Below are 20,464 nucleotides of genomic sequence, written 5' to 3'. Positions count from 1 at the left end.
TGGCACCCATAGGTACCAGTGTGCCTGCCAGGATCTCATATGGTGCCCACAAAAATCTCCGTATATATCTCCTAAAAATACACAGTACACAAGAGACTGTTGCTCTTCCTACTCAGATCTTGTTTGCACTGGTTTGGCCTCTGCTCCATTGAATACCCACCCTCCTTAAAACCTGTCCACATTTCACTGGATGCAAGGACTGGATGCCCACCCTCCCATTTGTTCTGCCCAGAAGAGACGTGCAGACAGCTTCTCTGAATGAGCACGGCACCAGCTGATGTAGGTACCTTTTCCTTATTGATGAGGCTGCTGACAGAGGGGCTTGCTGACACCATTTTGTGGTCCTGTCTCTTTTCTGCTCTTTTATACATGGCATGGAAGGCATCATGCCACACCCCACAGCAATCATATGTTGTGCCACACCCACACAGCAGCCACTTTGGGACTGGCAACCACAGCACTTTCTCAAAAGCCCAAATGTCCCCACTGGCCCCAAAAGGCAACCCCTGGAATCCAGCATAGAGAGGTGGAACAGAGTCTTCTGCATTGGAAAGTGTGCCTTGGCTTTAGAACCGGGGTTGTAAATATGTTACTATTTCCATCTGTGAAATGCTGGAGGCTGTAGACAACTGACTATCAAATCTGCATTTCGGATGCAAGCCTACACTAAAATGGTCCCCAAACATTGGTTCCCAAGCTTTATATCTCACTTATCAGAGCAACCCTTGCTCAACAAGGCTTCTTGCTGTCCCACCTTACAGAGAAATACTGTCACCCGTCATCACCACCCCGCAAGGTGGAAGAGAAGATCTCATTTGAATAACACAACAGCAGTTACTGAAATCCCTCATATCTATGTTTTTCACACCACAAGCACGTTGCTTCTCAGGGGAATGCCTTCTTTGAGGAACTGAGAGCTCAGAGATCTGCCTTGCCCTTTCGCTCAGACACTTCTGACTAACAGTATTTTTCACATGAAACAGACTGTCATTTATTTCTGGGATACATTACAGGAATTGCCAAAATCTCTATCTTGGTAAACATTATGTATATCCTCTGGTAACGTATTGGCAAGTGCCTCTATGGGAACCACTGGCCATTCCAGAGCTTCTGGCCACATCTGCACCATACATTTAAAGCACCGTCATACCAATTTAAACTGTCATGGCTTCCCCCAAAGAATCTTGAGAAATGTTATTTGTTAAGGACGCAGAGAGTTCTTAGGAGACCCCTTTCCCCCTCACAGAGCTACAATTCTCAGAGTCCCCCAGTGAGAAGAGGAACTGATTGTGAAACCACGCCAGGAATTGTAGCCCTGTGAGGGGAATAGGGGTCTCCTAACAACGCTCTACACCCTTAACAAACAACAGTTCCCAGCATTCTTTGGGGGAAGCCATGATGGTTTCAAGTGGTATAATAGTGCTCTAAATGTTTGATGCGGATGTGGCCTCTCAAAAAAGAGCTGCCTGTCTCCCCTATGGCAGCTGAGTGAGCGTAATATGTTGTGGTTTCCTAGCAACATTACGACTATAAAAACCCAAATATCACAATAAAAACAGCTGGTATAGCACAGTGGGGAGGAGAGCCTGGCTGAGAGTCCAGAGTCTATGATTTCAAATCCCCACTCTGCAAGCTGCATAGTCCCAAGGAGCTCAGTTGCCCCCCAGCTGGCAGCTGCTGACAAGGAAGGGGCTGGCTTGTGCACCTGTGGCAAGCTGAGCAAGCCCTAGCCAACTAGGGAGGACTAGCCTCAGAGGGAGGCAATGGTAACCCCCCTCTGAATACCGCTTTCCATGGACACCCTATTCGTGGGGTTGCCATAAGTTGGGATCAACTTGAAGGCAGTCCAATTCCATTTTCTATCACAATAAGAATACTCTGGTTTTGTTTAAGTCAGGGGTGAGGAAACCTTTTTCAGCACAAGGCTGGCCTTCCCTTCTAGGCAGCCTTCCAGGGTATAGATGCCAGTGCTGAGCAGGGACAGAGGCAAAAATGGGAGGAGCAAAAAATGTGATTTTCTCCTTTGTACGGTAGGCTCGTTTCTGCACACACTCACACGCTCCGTTCAGGCCAGCAACAGGCATTATTATAGTTCCAGGCACAAAATGCTCAATGAGGGTGCAAAGCAGAGCTGGTGAGGGGTGTGAGTCAGATAAAGAGGCTTGGAGGGCCACATTTGGCCCCCGGGCCCCCTGGCTTGTGATAGCTAAAATAATAATAATAAATAACAACAGTAATAATTAATATTAATAATTGCCAATTAGGCATATATGTCTAAAGGCAATATATACCTTTTTAATTAATTAAATTTCTGTCCCGTCCTTCCTGCCAGAAGGAGCCCAGGGCAGCAAACAAGGGACAAAAAAAATCTTTAAAATAAAACATTTTGAAGATGTCTTTTACAAAATTAAACATCATAAAAAGCAATTCCAAAACAGACACAGGCTGGGATAAGGTCTCTACTTAAAAGGCTTGTTGAAAGAGGAACGTCTTCAGTAGGCAGAGAAAAGATAACAGAGATGGCGCCTGTCTAATATTGAAGGGGAGAGCATTCCGAAGGCTGGGTGCCACAACATTAAAGGTCCACTTCCTATGTTGTGCAGAACAGACCTCCTGATAAGCTGGTATATAATAAAAGCAGCTAAAAAAGAGAGAGTTAAAAACAGCACAGAAAATAACAGCAAATGAATTGAGAAACAAAAGGGGGGCATTTAATAAGCAGAGGTGACTAAATTAAATGTTGATTGCTTTGATAGCTGGTGGCTACTAGCAAGAGAACACTCCCACATACTAAGCTAGGGACTGAAGACAAAAGAAGAGAAAAGAAAAGAAAAAAGAAAAGGCTGGATTCTAGCCAGACAGAGTTTTGCAGAAAGTAGGTAGGGCTCAAGATTATGCTGCTTGCTTTTAGTGGAATCCGTGCAGCTTTAAAAAGTAACACTATCTATCAGGAAATCTGCCTAATCCCTTGTGCCCACTTTGCAAATAAAACAGGAACTGAACCAAACTAAAGCAATAACTAACAGAAAAACTTCATCAGTCTCCAGGATCTTTTCTTCACATGGGCATTGCCATTTACCTCACAGCAGCTGCCCCTGGACTGTGCAGCTACTCGGGTAAGTAGGGGAGGAAGACACAGAAGAGAGATGAAAGGTAGAAAGCCTGGCTGTGTTCTACCTCTGTGGTCAAAGGCAGTATGCTTCTGAATACCAGTTGCTGGAAGGGGAGACTGCTCTTGCACTCAGGTCCTTTACATTGGGGCATCGGGTTGGCTCCTGTGAAAATAGGATGCTGGACTAGATGGGCCACTGGCCTGATCCAGCAAGCTCTTACATTCATGGCATATGCCTGGCAATTTGGTTATATTGGAGGATGCATACTATTATGTCTCTGGATGAGTCACATGTCTCCTTTTTAGCTTTGTTACTGTGTAGGAACCCCAAGAACCACCTCACTGCTCTTCTCACAGATGTAAAGCAGGAGGACAACAGGTGAATCCCGTTAGACCAATATTCAGATGTATGACTCTCTAGTGTGCCTGCTGAGCTGGGACTAGTAGTCCAAACCCGTTACGATCTTCATCAGAGATATCTCAAAGCTACGAGAGCTGTAGCATGAAACAAGATTTGAGACACAATTTGCATGTCTGTCTTGCAATTTCCCATCCAGCCCCAGCTTTTCTCGATGATCACACCATCCCTTAGCCAAGAACACTTCAGTCCGTATGCATATATGATGTTGCCCCATTGCGTCATCATCTGAATTTCCCTTTCCTCACTGCCTTTTAACATGTGTTTTAGGCACGTCTGTGCTACCAATTTAAAACTGTTTTAACCACCCCAGCTTCTCCCAAGAAATCAGGTGACTCCAGTTTTTTAAGGGAGGGGGTCTGAGGCACTTGTATCGTCACAACCAAGCAATCATCTGCACAAATCTAGTTCTCAAGAATTGCATGTGTAGTATAGATAGATCTGTGTGGGCTGTTTCGCTTCCACCACCGATGCAAAAAAAGATGAATGATTTTTTTTTGTCTGATTCAAAAGGTGTTTTGGACTGTCTGCCAACTTTCTTCATCCCACCCCCAATCAAATCTCTCTCCCCCTGCAGTAATACTGTGGATTTCTGTGGCTCTAAATTCACTGGGTGGTTGTAGCTAGCAACCCATTGGGCTAATCCATGGGTGTTGGTAAAGGCAGGGCACTTAGATGACCATTTGGGTTGGCTTTCCTTGTGATCTCAGAGGGTGCCAGGGTACAGAGAGGGGGTATGGAGACTCTGAAGGACTCCCCACAGTTATATCACATACCACAGATGCAAGTAGAATTGTTCTCTAACATTAGAACTCGTGGATATCCAATGAAGCAGCTGGCTGAAACATGCGGTAAGAACATAAGAAGAGCCTGCTGGATTAGGCCAATGGCCCATCTAGTCCAGCATCCTGTTCCCACAGTGGCCATGCAGACCCCTGGAGGAAGCCTGGACCTGAGTGCAACTGCACTCTCCTCACTTATGGTTTCCAGAAACTGGCATTCAGAGGCACACAACCTCCAACAGTGGAGGGAGAACGTAGCCACCATGGCTAGTAGCAGCTGATAACCTTATCTTCCATGAATGTGTATAATCCCTTTTTAAATTGTTTTTTTTTTAAGTGTTTTTAAATTTGTATATTTGTTTTTAATGTTTTTAATTGTAAACCGCCCAGAGAGCTTTGGCTATGGGGCGGTATACAAATGTTGTTATTATTATTATTATTATTATTATTATTATTATTATTATTATTATTATTATTATTATTATTATTATTATTATTAACAACAACAACAACAACAACAACAATAATGATAATAATAATAAAAGCCAGCCAGATCATCGTTACCTCCTGTGGGGAGCAAATTCCATAGCTTAACTATGCACTGTGTGAAGACGTACTTTGCCCTGAAGCTTCCGACACGCCACTTCATTGGATGGCCTTGTGTTCTAGTGTTATGAGAGAGGGAGAAACCAGCATCACGAAGCAAAATTGAGGAGGTTTGTCACTGGAAGCAAGTCAGATCGCTGGCCAGTTTACTGTCTTCACTGACTGGTAGCAGCTCTCCAGGATTCCAGACCTCTGTGGAGATGCCAGGGATTGAACCTGTGACCTTCTACATGCCAATCATATGCTCTACCCAGTAGTGTAGTGGTGAATTCAGAAGTCCAGGGTCCCTTCATGATAGTTACAGCCATGCTCCTCCCCCTTTTTTTTGCTGCTAGGCTGAGAATGAGATCCTCGTTGACACCTTCTCTCACAACAACAGATGTCCCCAGGAGTGTTAACTACTGAGAAGAATCTTCTCAGTGGCTGACTCACCTCCATTCATTCTGATTGGCTACATTCAGCAGGAAAGGACAAGGAAATATGCTAGAAGACTCTTCTCAGTGGCTAATACACTCTCCTTTCATGCTGATTGGCCTGTAGGGTGCTGGAGACATAAGTACCCTGCTGAGACCCTGGTCCAAAAAAAGTAAGGGGTCTTAGATGCCCTGAGACCCTGCATGACTATACACCTGGCTCTTTCACTTGAGCTGACACTCTCCCCCCACCTCCGCTGCTGTTCCTTCTGTTGTGGTTGGGGAGGCATCTTCAAAGTGGTGCTAGCATACAGGCGCAGTGGGTTTCTCACAGTTGGTGTCATGTTTAATAATATGGCCTTACAATAGAAAAATTGGCCCTTCTAGGAAGCTGAAACTTCTCCTGTCAGTCTTCAGTTCAGTTATGGGAGAAGGGGATAGTTCACGCAGGGTCCAATCTATTTTATCCATAAGGCAAAAGAGAGCAGAGTTTAATGGCTAGAGGCAGGGATATGGCTAGGCACTTAAAGGACTCAGGTCATAGGCCCATTGGATGAATTTGCATATGCTAATTTATTTTGGTAGATGCTTCTGGGCAATTGAAGGTAGCAGGTAGCTGGCATCTCACAAGCTTTTACGGTATATCCAGGTTTTGTGAGGATTTTTTTTTAAATTAAGTTTTAAAAAAGGGAGGGGAAAGGGCAAAAGAACTTGAGTCTAAGACAAAAGATGAGGAGGTGCAGGGAATGCTTATCAAATTTGCAGATGAAACAAAATTGGGAGGGATAGCTAATACCTTGGAAGACAGAAACAAAATTAAAAGGGATCTTGATAGGCTGGAGCATTGGGCTGAAAACAACAGAATGAAATTTAACAGGGATAAGTGCTAATTTCTACACCTAGGAAAAAGAAACTAAATGCACAGTTATAAAATGGGGGATACTTGGCTCAGCAATACTACTTTCCAGAAGGATCTTGGGATTGTTGCTGATCACAAGCTGAATGTGAGCCACAGTGTGATGTGGCTGCAAAAAAGGCAAATGCTGTTTTAGGCTGCATCAACAGAAGTATAGTTTCCAAATTGCGTGAAGTATTGGTTCCCTTCTATGCGGCACTGGTTAGGCCTCATCTTGAGTACTCTGTCCAGTTCTGGACACCACACTTTAGGAAGGATGCAGACAAACTGGAACAAGTTCAGAGGAGGGCAACAAGGATGATCATGGGATTGGAAGTAAAGCCCTAAGAGGAGAGACTGAAAGAAGTGGGCATGTTTAGCCTTGGGAAGAGAAGACTAACTTAGCACTCTTCAAGTACTTGAATGGTTGCCACACAGAGAAGGGCCAGGATCTCTTCTCAATCATCCCACAGTGCAACACATGGAATAATGGGCTCAAGTTACAGGACGCCAGATTTTGACTAAATATCAGGAAAAACATCCTAACAGTTAGACTGGTACAACAATGGAACCAATTACCTGCTGGGCTTTCCAACCCTGAAGGCATTCAAAAGGCAGCTGGACAGCCACTTGCCAGGCATGCTTTAAGCTGGATTCCTGTACTGGGCAGGGGGTTGGATTCAATGGCTTTATAGGCCACTTCCAACTCTATGATTCTATGACCTGGGGCTTGATAATGCCTCACGTTAGAGGAAAGAACATTACTGAAAGTGGCCAGTTTTACTGGTTTGCATTTTCATTTTCTTCTGTTCACCCCTCCCCCAGTTTATTACATTCATATACCCCCTTTCCTCCAAAGAGCTCAAGGTGGCAAACATGGTTCTCCCCCTCCCCATTTTATCTTCACAACAGCCCTATTAGGTAGATCAGACCGAGAGACTGTGACTAGCCCAAGCGAGTCTTGGCTGAGCGAGGAGATTTGAACTCTGGTCTGCCAGGTCCTAATCCAGCACCCTAACTACTATGCCATAATGGCTTCTATTGTACTTTCTCCACTCAAAGCAAAGCCAATGGCAAGCTACTGCCATTGAGGTGATATGTTGAGATTTCCTATATAGATATAGGGGGAAATGCCTGAGAAAGCCATCGCCCCCTCAGCATGCTTGCACAAGGCATTTTGCTGAGACTTCTGCTTTTCTGGTTCCTGTGTACTAACTCCCCTTCTGCGTCTACCCAAAAGTCTCTCTGAGGCTCAGAGCCACATACGGAAAGTCAGAGGGCAACCTGGAGGCTCCTCTTTTGCTGCTGCGGGATAAGTAAGTAGAACTGGAGTTGTGAGGAGAGAAAAGGGAATTCTGGGTCTGGACAGGGAATTGTACATCTGTGGAGCCAGAACTGAACTTCAGTCTAAAACGACTTTGTTGTCTTGACTCTGAAACTCTCCCAAAATGGTAATGGTTCAAAAGACGTTCAAAAGAAGTTGGTCAGTAAGCAGAAGCGTGGGGGGTTCTTTTGAGGATGGTGAGTGGAGCCGGCCCTACCATCAGGCAGGGTGAGGGGGCTGCCTCAAGCAGGAAGTGGATCTGAGATGTCACAAAAAGGCAGCAAATTGATGGTTATTTTATTCCTTCTACTAATACTAGTATTGCTCTGCTGCTTTTACTACTACTGGTAGGGAAAAGGAAGAGATGGCTGAGTGATTTCCTGTCTTGGGGCCAAATGGCTTGGTTGCCCTTTAGTGCTATGCACCTTGTTGTACGCACGTGCATGTGTGTATGTGTGTGTGTGTGTGTGTGTGTGTTCACCTGTTCCTGCTCCACTTCAGGTAGCAAAATGTGTTGGGCTGCCCTGGTGGTGAGTAGGGATAGAGGAGAAATTTGATTCAGTTCACATTTAAAGGTGAAGCTATCAAATTTGCACTTTCCGAAACAAAGGAGAACCAAAACACAGCCATCTTTTGAAATTTGCACTTATCTGAATTTTGTATTATAGTTCTCCAACCAAACAATATTTCCTAAAATGCACATATTAGGGGAATGTGTGCATAAAAATGAATATATGAATGAAAATAACAGACAAAAATGCATTAGGAGAAATTGCTTGCAAAAAAAGGGTCCATTAGTAATAACTGCATATAAAATGTGTTTATTAGGATAAATTTGCACTAAAATGCTGACACATTTTCATGAGGTTTTTTTTGTAAATCACAGGTTGCTTTAGAAGAAACAACCAAAACTGGCAGATCCTTCTGTCCCTTATGGAAAGCAAGTTTTTTCTCTCTGTCAGAAGTGTTCTTCCAACCTCAGAAAAGCAAGCAAAATATATTATTCTCCCCCCCCCTCGGGTGACTATTGCAAAAGAAGATACAGGAAGAGAAGCAGGATTCTTGGATAGGTACTTCTCCTGTTTCTTGCATTCATTTTTACACAAAGTACAAAGAGCATCTTGCAGGCACAAGTAGACATATCTAACAGGAATAACACATGAAGTGTTGGTCCATCTAGCTCAGTATAGTCTACACTACGGATGGATGAATCTGCCAGTTTTGATTGATCTCAGTTTCTCATCATTTTTCCTTTTTTTTTTTAATAATTTTTATTCAAATTTTTCAAAAGACAAACAAAACAAAGTAAAAAAACATAACAATACAACAAAAAATAAAAATAAAATAGTTGACTTCCGATTTGTCGCAGATCAGCTATAAGTATATAATATACATCAAACCTGTCCCTTAATGTATACATACAGGATCACTTTTCTCCATAGGCTATCTTAGTTAATCGTCAAATCCCAATATCATCATTTTATTTTGATCTTTCAACAAAAAGTCTAAGAGAGGCTTCCATTCCTTAAGAAATGTATCTGTCGATTTTTCTCTAAGTAGACATGTCAATTTATCCATTTCTACTAAGTCCATTAATTTCAATAGCCATTCTTCCGTTGTTGGTGTTGAGTTTCTCATCATTTTTCCAATGTTAAGTTCAGTTCTCCACATTTCCATATCAGCTGGCAATTTTTTTTTTAAAGCTTGCATGAAAATTCAATTCAGTGTTGTAGTGCAAATTTCTTTCAATATACACATATTTGTATGCAATTTTGCCTAATATACACACTTTTGCAAAGCATTTTTCCTATTTAATGCATTGTTACATGTAATCTTACCACCACATGCATTTTTATGCGCACTTTACCCTAGTCTGTGCAGTTTTGTGTCCTTTACTTGGCTGGAGAATTGCACTGCAAAATTCAGAGAAGTGCCAATTTTGAAGGATGGCTGTGTTGGTCTGTGTAGCGTTTCTTAAAGTGAGATTAGGTATTAAATGATTCAGATCTACCACCCCAGTCCCTAGTCTACATTAACTGGAAGCAGCTCTTTAGAGTTTCAGATGGGAGATACTGTATTCCCAGACCCACCTAGAGATGCCAGGCTCCCCTGCCCCCCAGCACACCCCCAGCACTGTATTTATTGGTATCTGAATAATTTTCTATTACCTATGCTTATTTTTATCTAGACTGATCCACAATCAGGATCTTGCACAGTTTTTCTTAAAACATAAACAGCAGCCAAGAGAGAAGGCAATCTATCCATCTAGCACTGATGCACAGGGATTTAATTCTTTTACCCCTGTCCTGACATTATCCTAATTAGAATGCTTCCTCCCCCCAAAAGCTGGTATTTGCTCCACAGGTGAGCCATAGGATTATGAGAGGAGTAATTTCATTTGTGGAAACAGCATGGTGGTGGGAGGATAGAGGGGCAGGTTCAACTGCCCTTCTTTGGCAGTGCTGTGGTCCTCATCTAATCCCCTTCCTGTGGTTCCTATCAACTTCTTAAAATCACCCAGGAAATCTGAACCACTGATCTTCTGCATCCCATGTCATTTGGATAGTGTTTGTAGAGCTGTGAATCTGGTCCAGCCATATCCCAGATCATGAACTTAATTATATGTAGGCTGATTTGGGTCGATCTGGGATTTTTCTGGAGTGGGCCAAGACAGCCCCCGATCTCTCCAGGTTGGGTGCACCCAGAGTAATCCAGAGCTGGGGGGGCAGATAATTGAGCACATCATTGAGGGAGGGAGGCATAAAAAAGAAGACACTTGGCTCCTTAGCTTGGATTTCATACATGTCCTCTCACCAGGGTGTGAGCTGCGTGCATATGCCTGGGGGTGGGGGCTCAAGTGTGTGTCTCCTGCGGTGTCTGGGTGCCTATGCAAAGCAATTGGCTACACTCAAGGTGTGTATGGTTCTCCCCCCCCCCCCTCTCTCTCTGTGTGTCTGTAGCAAAGATGGACAAGAAATTAGATTCAGTTCGCATTTAAAGCCAAATTTATCAAATTTGCACTTTCCGGAAGTGAGAAAAGAAACACAGCCGTCCTTTGAAATTTGCACTTATCCGAATGTTGTGATGCAGTTCCCCAACTGAGCAAAAATGATTACAAAAATGCATACAAGGGGAAAATGTGCACAAAATGAATATATTGATGAAAATCACATGCAAAAATGCATTATATTAGGATAAATTGCTTGTTAAAATGTGTACGTTAGGTAAAACTGCATACAAAAATGTATTTATTAGGTGAAATTCTCACTAAAATGCTGAAGAATTTTCATGAGGATGCTTTTTTTAAAAAATTGCAAATTGCTGCAGAAATGTGGAGAATGGAATTTAAGATTAGAAAAATGAGAAACTGAGAGAACCAAAACTGACAGATCCATCCCTAGTGTGGAGACTCCCTTGGCACTTCTCCTCTCCCCACCCACTCACCTACCTGCCTCTCCTGGCCATCTCCATCCTCCCAAGCTTCTTGAGAGTGGTTCATTCCCTTTTGATGTGTTTGACTCACACTCCAAAAGAGATCTAGTCTGCTATGGAGCATTTCCCAGTTACTGTGTTTTGTTTTGTTGAACAAAGAGTGGAGAAAGGCCTCAACTGGTTTAATAATCAACCTCTCTTCCCAGGGAACTCTAGGAATTGTAGCTCTGTCAGGAGGGTAGGGCTGTCCTACCAACTCTCAGCACCCTAAACAAACTACATTTCCCAGGATTCTTTGGGAGAAACCATGACTGTTTAAAGTGGCATTATACTGATTTAAATGTATAGTGCAGATGTGGCCCAAGATCACCCACAATTCAGTTCCCCACAAATTCAGAAACTCTCAAGGGGCTCAGACAAAACATCTGGGCTTCATGACCCATTGGTCCAGCCTTAGCAACAGCACCCTGGCCAGAGGTAATAAACTAGAACTTTTTGATAAGTTATAATACAGAGATTTCATGCTGGAATCTTCAGTTGAAGTTTCTTTGTTCAAGAATGGCACTTTCAGGTCAAAAACAGTGTGTCCTCCTGGGAGGTTGCAATGTTCTCCTTTGTATTTCTGAATGTTTCCCTTTCACTTGTCAGATTTGTGTCCATTTATTCTGTTGCGTAGAGAGTGACTCACTCATTTGTCCGACGTAGAAAGCAGAAGAGCTTTGCTGGAAGGTAACAGTGCATATTGCATGGAAATATCCCAGAAACTAAATGATCTCAGCAAACCATACAACTCCTCCCTAAGGGCCAAACTAGGGCCCAAGGGTGGTATTCAACTACACCAGGACTGGGGAATCTTTTTCAGTCCAAGGGCCACATTCCCTTCAGAGCAACCTTCCAGGGGCCATATGCCATTGGTGTGCAGGGCCAGAGGCAAAAAGTGGTTGGAACACTGAATATAAATGTTATGTTGTATAGTAAACTAGTTTTGCACACACCCCATCCTCTGTTCAGACCAGAGGTATTATCAGAGATCAAAGGCACGTTCCAGCCAGGGAAAAACATTTGGGGTGTGAAGCAGGGCCAGTGAGAGGTATGGCTGGAGAGAGTTCTGAGGGCCATATACAGAGGCCTGGAGGGCTATATTCAGTCCCTAGGCCTGAGATTCCCCATCCCTGAATTAAACCGTTCTGCTAGCACAAGGACTTTTAGCTGTGCAATGAAACTTCCCCTCTGTCCCCTCTCCCAAGCACGACCCTGTGCAACCCCAAAATCAGTTCTGGGACTCCTCAAATCCTTTGAAGCAGATTTATGGGGTGCATAGCGGTTGCATGGGAAGAGGTGATAGGATGGCTGGGAAAGTTCCATTGCACAGCTAAAAGTCCTTGTGCTAGTGGAACAGTTTTGTTGGATGCCATTCTGTGACATTAATTACATCAATGCAGTTTACTAGCACATTTTTTTTAAAAAAATGAAACCAACAATTGTAAGGAATCCTGGGACATGGGGGTGGGAGGGAGAGGTGAACCCTTTTCCTCGCTCTCACAATGGTTCTATCATTTACATTTTTTTTAAAAAGTGCAGCTTGATTGCATTTTCACATCTAATATTAGGTTGGCCCAAAGATACAGGGCCAGATGTACTTGCGAGCTAAAGCAATGTGGCCGCCTTAGGTTGCACATTTGGAAGGCAACAAATTGTCAGCTATTTAAGTTTGTTTGTTTGTTGTTGTTGTTGGAATGGGGAGGGGGGCGCCATTTGGATTTTCCCATCTTCACTTCCAGAATTCTTGGGCCAGTTCAGCTAATGCAGGGATGGGGAATCTTTTTCAGCCTCATGGCCGCATTCCCTCAAGGGTAACTTTAAGGAGTCACATGCCGATGGTGGGCAGGGCCAGAGACACAGGTGAGCAAACAAGACATATGACTCTTACCTTTGTACAATAGAAGGCAAAGGTCCCTACATGCAGCCACGCCCCACAAGCCCCTCTCTCCCTCCACCCAGGCAAGCAAGCAGCATGATCACAGTTCTAGGACACGTTCGAGCCAAGCAAAAGCCCTCAAGGAGGGGGTGGAACGGAAAGGGGCATGGCCTAGGAAGAATCTCAAAGGCCAGACAGAGAGGCTGGGATGTCTGCTTTTGGCCCCTAGGCTTGAGATCCTGCACCCCTGAGCTAATGTAATCCTTCACTGTAATCTCATTACAAATGGGGAACTGAGGCTAGGGATTGTTGTTGTTATATGCCTTCAAGTTGATTTCGACTTATGGCAGCCCTATGAATCTTTTTTGGATGTATTCATAGGGTTTTCATGGTAAGAGGGATTCAGAGGTGGTTTACCATTGCCTGCCTCTAAGCCTACGGCACCCAGTATTCCCAGGAGGCCTCTCATCCAAGTACGAACCAGGCCTGACCCTGCTTAGCTTCCGAGATCAGATGAGATCAGGCGTGTTCAGGGTAGTATGGCTGTAGGCAAGGCTAGGGATAATGACCCTTATAAGCCCAGCCTGTGAGTTCATGATATATCGTGCAATTTGAGCTGGAGACTTCACCGCTAATTATGCTATCTGTACATTTTTGTTGTTCCAGGATCAGTGATTTCTGAGCATCCTCCCTGCTGTCAGGCGGTGTGCTTTGAACTTTTCTGCTCACTCACTGCCTCACATACTGTCTCTTTTTCCTCCAGAGCTCCTGACTTAGAAAGAGACATCCATGCCAAAAGACAGACGGGCCTGGCAGCTCATGGACCTCCCCTGGGCAATGAAGAATCCAACCTGCTTGATGGCAACCATGACAGTACTGATCCCTGCCATTTTTTGCCAAGGTAGATATGGTGTACAGTACTGAGAACCTGTGGCCTTCCAGATGTTGTTGGATTCCAGCTTCCACCAGCTGCAGACAATATGGTCAACTGTCAGGGATGATGGGAGATGGAGTCCCACAACTTTTGAAGAGCCACCATTTCCCCATCTCTGGTGTACAGAAATGAGAACATCCTCTAGATAAATAAACTGAAATAACTATTATCTCATTCCACATAATGACGTTAATTTGATTTCAATTAAGAGATGCTCTGCAAGGGATTACTTTGATATTGGTCAATGAAGGTTGAACTAGATATTATGGGGCCATGTTACTATCACCAACCCACATCCCCCCCATGTATCTCCCTGGTACCATCCAGCAGCAGAAACATGTGAAGTGACAACATAGCTTATGGATCCTCATTATTTTTACAAGCAATCCCCTCAAAACCATTGTCAGATCATAGGACACCTTTGTGTCCACAGATGTGTTCTGTAATTTTTTTGTTGTCATCCTATGTAAAAAATCCAGCCTGTCTAAGATCTGAGGGGAGGGAATTCCAAAGGGTAGGTGCCACTACACTAAAGGTCCACTTCCTATGTTGTGTGGAACGGAACACTTGATAAGATGGTATCTGCAGGAGACCCTCATCTGCAGAGCACAGTGATCGACTGGGCATATAAGGCGTAAGGTGATCTTTCAGGTATCCTGGTCCCAAGCTATATAGGGCTTTGTACACCAAAACAAAACCCTTGAACTTAGCTTGGTAGCTAATGGGTAGCCAGTGCAATTCTTTCAGCAGCGGGGTGACATGTTGGTGATATTCTGCCCCAGTGAGCAGTCTCGCTGCCGCATTTTGCACCAGCTGCAGCTTCTGGACTAACCTCAAGGGCAGCCCCAAGTAGAGTGCATTATAGCCTAGAGGATACCAGTGCACGGACAACAATTGTCAGGCTATCCTGGTCCAGAAATGGCTGCTGCAGCTGTCTTACTAGCCAAAGCTGGTAAAAGGCACTCTTAGCCACTAAAGTCACCTGAACCTCTAGTGACACAAATGGATCCAGGAGCACCCCAGACTACGGACCTGCTCTTTCGGAGGGAGTACGATCCCATCCAAAGCAGGCCACTGACCAATTATCCGAACTCAGGAAACACTAATCCACAGCACCTCCATCTTGCTAGGATTCAGACCCAGTTTATTGGCCCTCATCCAGCCCACCACTGAGTCCAGGAACAGGTCCAGGGCTTGCACGGCCTCTTCTGATTCAGATGTTACAAAGAAATAGAGCTGGGTATCATCAACGTACTGCTGACACCTTGCTCCAGATCTCCTGATGACCTCTCCCAAGGGCTTCATATAGATGTTAAACAGCATTGAGGACAAGATTACACCCTGTGGCACCCCACAGCACAACTGCCAGGGGACTGAAAGATAATCGCCCAATGCTATTCTCTGAAAACAACCCTGGAAATAGGATCAGGACCACTGTAAAACAGTGCCTCCATCTTACCAAGTCAGCCCAAAAGGTTGCCATGGTCAATAGTATCAAAAGCCCCCGAGAGATCAAGTAAGAATAACAGGGTCGCTCTCCCCCTGTCCTTCTCCCGATAAAGGTCATCCATCAGGGCGACCAAGGCCAATTTAGTCCCATAAGCAGGCCTGAATCCAGAATGGAATGGGTCAACGTAATCTGTTTCATTAAGAGTGCTTGCAATTGCTGCGCAACAACCCTCTCAATCACTTTTCCCAAGAAGGGATATTTACGACTGGGCAGTAGTTGTCACAAACCAATGGATATAGGGTGGGCTTTTTCAGGAGCGGTTGGATCACCTCCTCTTTCAGGACAGCTACAACAACTCCCTCTCGCACCGACATGTTGACCACACCCTGAATCCACTTGGTCAACCCCCCTTGGTAAGCCTTAATAAGCCAAGAAGAGCAAGAGTCAAGAGGACATGTCATTGGCCACATCGTTGCAAGCACTTTGTCCATGTCATCAGGCCATATCACTGGGGACTACAGTAGATGTAGGTGGGGCATCAAGATTGCTATGGAGGTGAGTAACTTTACCGTCAAAGGGCCTTGCAAACTATTCACAGTGGGCCTCTGAAGGGTTCAGTTTCCTGGAGCTGATGTCAACAGACCTCTGACAATATGGAAAAGCTCCACTGGATAGCTGCTTACAATGTGATGGTGGCACAGAAGTGGCCTCCTTCACTGGCCTCACCGCCACAGAGTAGGCATGGTTATGATGTCTTACTCATGCCTGATCACCCTCACAGCACGCCTTTCGCCATTTGTGCTCTAGCCGTCACCCAGTCTGTTTCATTGCCCTTAGTTCACTGGCGTACCAAAGTGAACACCGGGCTCCATAATGCCAGAGAGGGTGCTCAGGGGCAACTATGTTAAGAGCCCAATGTGCCTCATCGTTCCACAGCATGACAAAGGCTTCAACCGGGTCACCTGTTTTATCTACTGGGAACTCCCCCAGAGCATTCAGGAATCCAGTGGATTCCACTAGTCTCTGGGGGCAGATCATTTTAATCTGTCCACCACCCCTGCAGGGGAGGATCAGGGCCGTAAGTATAAACTTCACCAGGAAGTGGTCTGACCAAGACAACGGGATAACATCCCCCTTATCTCCAGACCACCCCTTCCTCCATCTGAAGCAAAAATTAAGTCGAGGGTGTGCCCTGCCCCATGCGTCAGGCTAGTGACAACTTGAGACAGCCCCATGGTCATCATGGAGGCCATGAGATCTTGAGCTGGAACACTAGAGGCAGCTTCAGCATGGACATTGAAATCACCCAGAACTATCGTTCTGGGCTCCTCCAGTACCACAGCTGAGAGGGCCTCCACTAACTTGGTCAGAGAAGCTGCCGGGCAGCAGGGTGGTCGTTACCCCAGCAGCAACCCTAGTTTACTGTCTCCTTGGCCTGACACCAAGCGCAAACCCTCACAGCCAGCTCCAAGACAAAGCGGATTCCTGGTAACAGAGACTGAAGTTCTGTAGACCACAGCAACCCCTCCCCACCATCCCTGCAGCTTGTGCTAGTGTTGCACCGAGTATCCAGGTGGGCAAAGCTGGGTCAGATCAACTCCTCCCAGCTCACCCACCTAGGTCACAGTAATGCACACCAAATTGGCACCCTCATCTATGATCAAATCATGGATGAGTATGGTTTTATTGTGTACCCATCTGGCTTTAAACAACAGCACGCATAGGCCAGTGGGCATAGCAGATGAGCAACAAGGAACCCATACATTGGAGGAGTGGGAGTGAGGAATAAGCTGTAGATAGCCTTGCGTTTGTCTTCTATGGTAGCTCACCTCCTCCCCATGGCTAATCCTCCCTCTGCCCATGATCACTGAGATTGGGGTGGCATCACCCATGTCCCTCCTTACTAAGACTCTTCCTAAACACCTGATATGGGCACAACAAGAGCCCACCAACAAAACCTACCTGAACCAGTTATCCCAGGAGGCCTCTGACAGAATTGGAAACAGTCAGACCTACTCGATATCTTTTACACAGGGCACTTCTACTTCCCCCCTGTCTCACACCCAGGGAGGGCTATCCTTCTGCTAGTTGCAGACTCTCACTTTGAAGGCATCTGTCGTCTTTCTCCTATCACTCAGTTCACTGCACAGGCTCTCACACTGCACAGCAACTAAAGCCCTGTATGCCCTTTCCACTGCCAGTCTCCTCTAGATTGGTTTTTTTTAAAGTAGAAGTGGTAGTGCCCTCGCCCTCAGGACTCCCTAAGGAGCTCCCCAAGGATGATTCCCTTTGGTGTCACCCCTTTGGTGGTGACCCCGCTGGCAGCACATCTGCTGCCCAAGGGCAGCTCAGCTTTTATGCTCCCTGACCCAACCAGGAGCTAATGCAAGAGGTTGCAAGATTGACTGCAGCCTCTCTCTGGATTCAGGGTCAGGCAGAAGGTCCCAGACCTTGCAGCACTTACCAGGGACCTCAGTTGTCTTGAGAGACAGTAACCCAGAGTGAAGAATGAGAAAACCTGGAAGTGATGGGCCCAGGGTGCAAATGGCATTGAGCTCTAGTGTGGGGCCTGAGGAGCATAGGATTGCCCCTCGGTTTCCAGGCTCCAGGATCCTGGGAGCTTCTGCACCTGTTGCTAGACAGCACATCTGTGTCTCCCCCCTCTTCTTGCCATGACCACAGGTAGGACAGTCATCTGAAGTGCTGCTGCTGCTGATGTGGTGGGTGGGAGTGAAGTTCTGGGACTGAAGACCAAGCATAATTCCCAGGCAAGTTGCTCTGGAGTAGAGATGAAAGAGAAATTTGATTCACTTTGCATTTAATGGTGAACCAACCAAAATTCACCCTTTGCAAAATATGTGAACCAAAACACAGCCATCTGTCAAAATTCACCCTTTTCCAGATTTTGCAATGCAGTTTTCCAGCCAAGTAAAGTGTACACAAATGCATATATTATGGGAAAGTTATCATAAAAATGCATATATTCATGAACATTAAATACAAAAATGGATTATAAGGGAAAATAGCTTGCAGAAACGTGTATATTAGTCAAAACTGCACACAAACATGTTTATTAGGAGAAATTTGCACTAAAATGCTCATGAATTTTCCTGAGGGTTTAAAAAAAAATCACAAATTGTTGCAGAAATGTGGAGAACTGAATTTATGCCTGGGAAAATGAGAATAGTTTTGTCCATCCCTACTCTGGCCATCCTTTAATACTGTTGAATGTCTGGGATGCTCCCAAGGGTTGTAGTTCTATGGCAGGAGGGTCACTTGCAAAACTGGTCTTCTCATATAGTCTGTCCACATACCAGTTAATACCTTTCTTCTTTCCTTCGGCAGGTGCGGGGAGCCAGGTCTCAAGTTATACACTGGAAGTGCCAGACTCTGTCACCGTGCAGCGAGGTCTCTGCGTTCACATTCCCTGCAAATTCACTTATGAGGATCAGTTCTCAACCACATCTCAGGAATTATATGTCTACTGGTTTAAAAATGATGGCTCTCATCATGATATGGACCCCTCCTACTATTCCTCCCGCTATGTTGCTGGTAGCCTTGTGGCCACCAATGACCCACAGCAGACAGTGCTAAGATCCGCAGCATATCGTTTCCAGCTAACTGGAGATCCAGCTCAAAGAGATTGCTCCTTTGCCATCAATTATGCTGAACTTCAAGTTGAGGGGATATACTATTTTAGAATTGAGAAAGGAGAGAACTTAAGATTCAGTTATCTCACTAATCGGGATAGATCTTTTATTTCACCTCAAGTTTCTGTGACAGGTATGAGGTCTTCCACTTCTTTGTTTCCATATTCATTCCCTGACTGTTTTGTTCTCTTTCATGCTATAAAGAGGGAAACAACTCTGCCTACAGATGTGGCAACAGCTTTGGAGATTATGCAGAGGTGGAAAGTGCCTCCTGCCTCCCATTCCTCTCCACTGTTGCAATGCCAAAACGTAGATCACTTGTATCTTCTCAGTGTTTGAATACCTTGCACACCTCTCTAGAGGGAGAGACTCTGTTTTGGATGAGATTATGATGATGAACTGGAGAAACAGGAAACATGAGGCTCTTTCACTTTCACTTCTGGTTCCCTTTGCATCATTACAAGGCCTGAAGTGGGCCATTTCTTGAAGGTTCATGTTTCCCTCCTTCTCCATCCCCTGGCATCCCCACCACAGCCTTCTCAGATGTAGTATAAACAGGGAGGGGGATATTCACTTGCCACATTTAAAATTGGTCTCAGTTGAGAAATGAGGGCCTTTCCCTTGTGAGCAACCTTCCAGGGGCCACATGTCAGTGTTGGGCAGGGCTAGAAGCAAAACTGGGCGGAGCCTCTAGTGGGAGGAGCAACAGTTGCACCTCCTATCTCTGTGCAGGCCTTTGTGTTGGGAGTAAAGCACCAACACATGTTACAAATGACCTGAACTAGAGGATGTGTGTGTGTGCGGAACAGACAGAAAGGCAATCTATTCTTCTCTCTGCTGATTCCTTCTCTCAAATATTTGTTTTTTTTTTTGCAGGCTTTGTTCCTCCCCTTCTGCCTTTCTCTTCCTGTCTTTGTTCTCAATTAATTAGTAATGGCTCCCTGAGTGGAAGCTGCAGGGCTGTTCCAGCGTATATGGCTTCACCTCTTTGTAGTAATAAACTTTATGTTTCTTTATTCTTTCAACCACCAGTCTTAACAGACCAGTTATCTCTGCACTCTACTGCAATGTGTATCTACCAAAACTCTTAACAGTTTGCACATCACTTAGCCATAGTCAACAGTGGTTTAAAGGTGAACACACAGTGTGCCAGGTTCATGGGGCTAAAAACATGCTCCTCCCCTGCTCCTGCACTACAAGGAGCTACGCCATAATTTGGCTTAGCGCAGGGATGGGGAACCTTTTCTGCCCCGGTTGGACAGATCTATATCTGCCCTATCCCTCATGGGCCAAATCTGTCATGTGGTCATGGCTGCCTACCTGTCCAGCACCTGACATCATAATGATGGGGTTTTTGGAAGTCCCCCCCCCCTTTTAACTGGTGTTTCACTGCAAACCCCTTCTTGATCCTGGAGCAACATGTGCTCCTACCACCCCTCAGGTACTGGGGTGAGGAGAGTGCACCTTGCACAAGCAAAGGAAGCTTATTTGTTCCTTTGAAGCCATACTTGTACCCACGTCACATATCAT

General features: G+C 45.1%; 1 protein-coding gene and 1 pseudogene across 7 annotated transcripts in view; one reads left to right on the top strand and one right to left on the bottom strand.

Annotated features, from left to right (window-relative positions):
• The first annotated feature begins 3,032 nt into the window (after positions 1-3,032).
• The window catches only part of LOC133370727 (sialic acid-binding Ig-like lectin 14), a 34,009-nt gene continuing 16,577 nt past the window's right edge, over positions 3,033-20,464 (top strand). For 2 of the 7 annotated variants that reach the window (XM_061597427.1, XM_061597420.1), the window contains exons 1-3: positions 3,033-3,116; positions 13,664-13,801; positions 18,630-19,067. In XM_061597427.1, the coding sequence (XP_061453411.1) occupies positions 13,690-13,801; positions 18,630-19,067 (550 nt within the window). In that variant the 5' untranslated portion in view covers positions 3,033-3,116; positions 13,664-13,689. Of the gene's footprint in view, positions 3,117-7,469; positions 7,543-8,436; positions 8,621-11,630; positions 11,712-13,663; positions 13,802-18,629; positions 19,068-20,464 lie in introns of those variants that run through there. The other 5 variants (XM_061597426.1, XM_061597423.1, XM_061597425.1 and 2 more) reach the window with 5 other exon arrangements.
• On the bottom strand, positions 13,333-13,451 carry LOC133371050 (5S ribosomal RNA; annotated as a pseudogene).

The sequence above is a fragment of the Rhineura floridana genome, chromosome 15, assembly GCF_030035675.1.
Source record: "Rhineura floridana isolate rRhiFlo1 chromosome 15, rRhiFlo1.hap2, whole genome shotgun sequence".
NCBI lineage: Eukaryota > Metazoa > Chordata > Lepidosauria > Squamata > Rhineuridae > Rhineura > Rhineura floridana.
The sequence above is the reverse complement of the archived record's forward strand: the minus strand, read 5'-3'. Positions and strand labels throughout refer to the sequence as shown.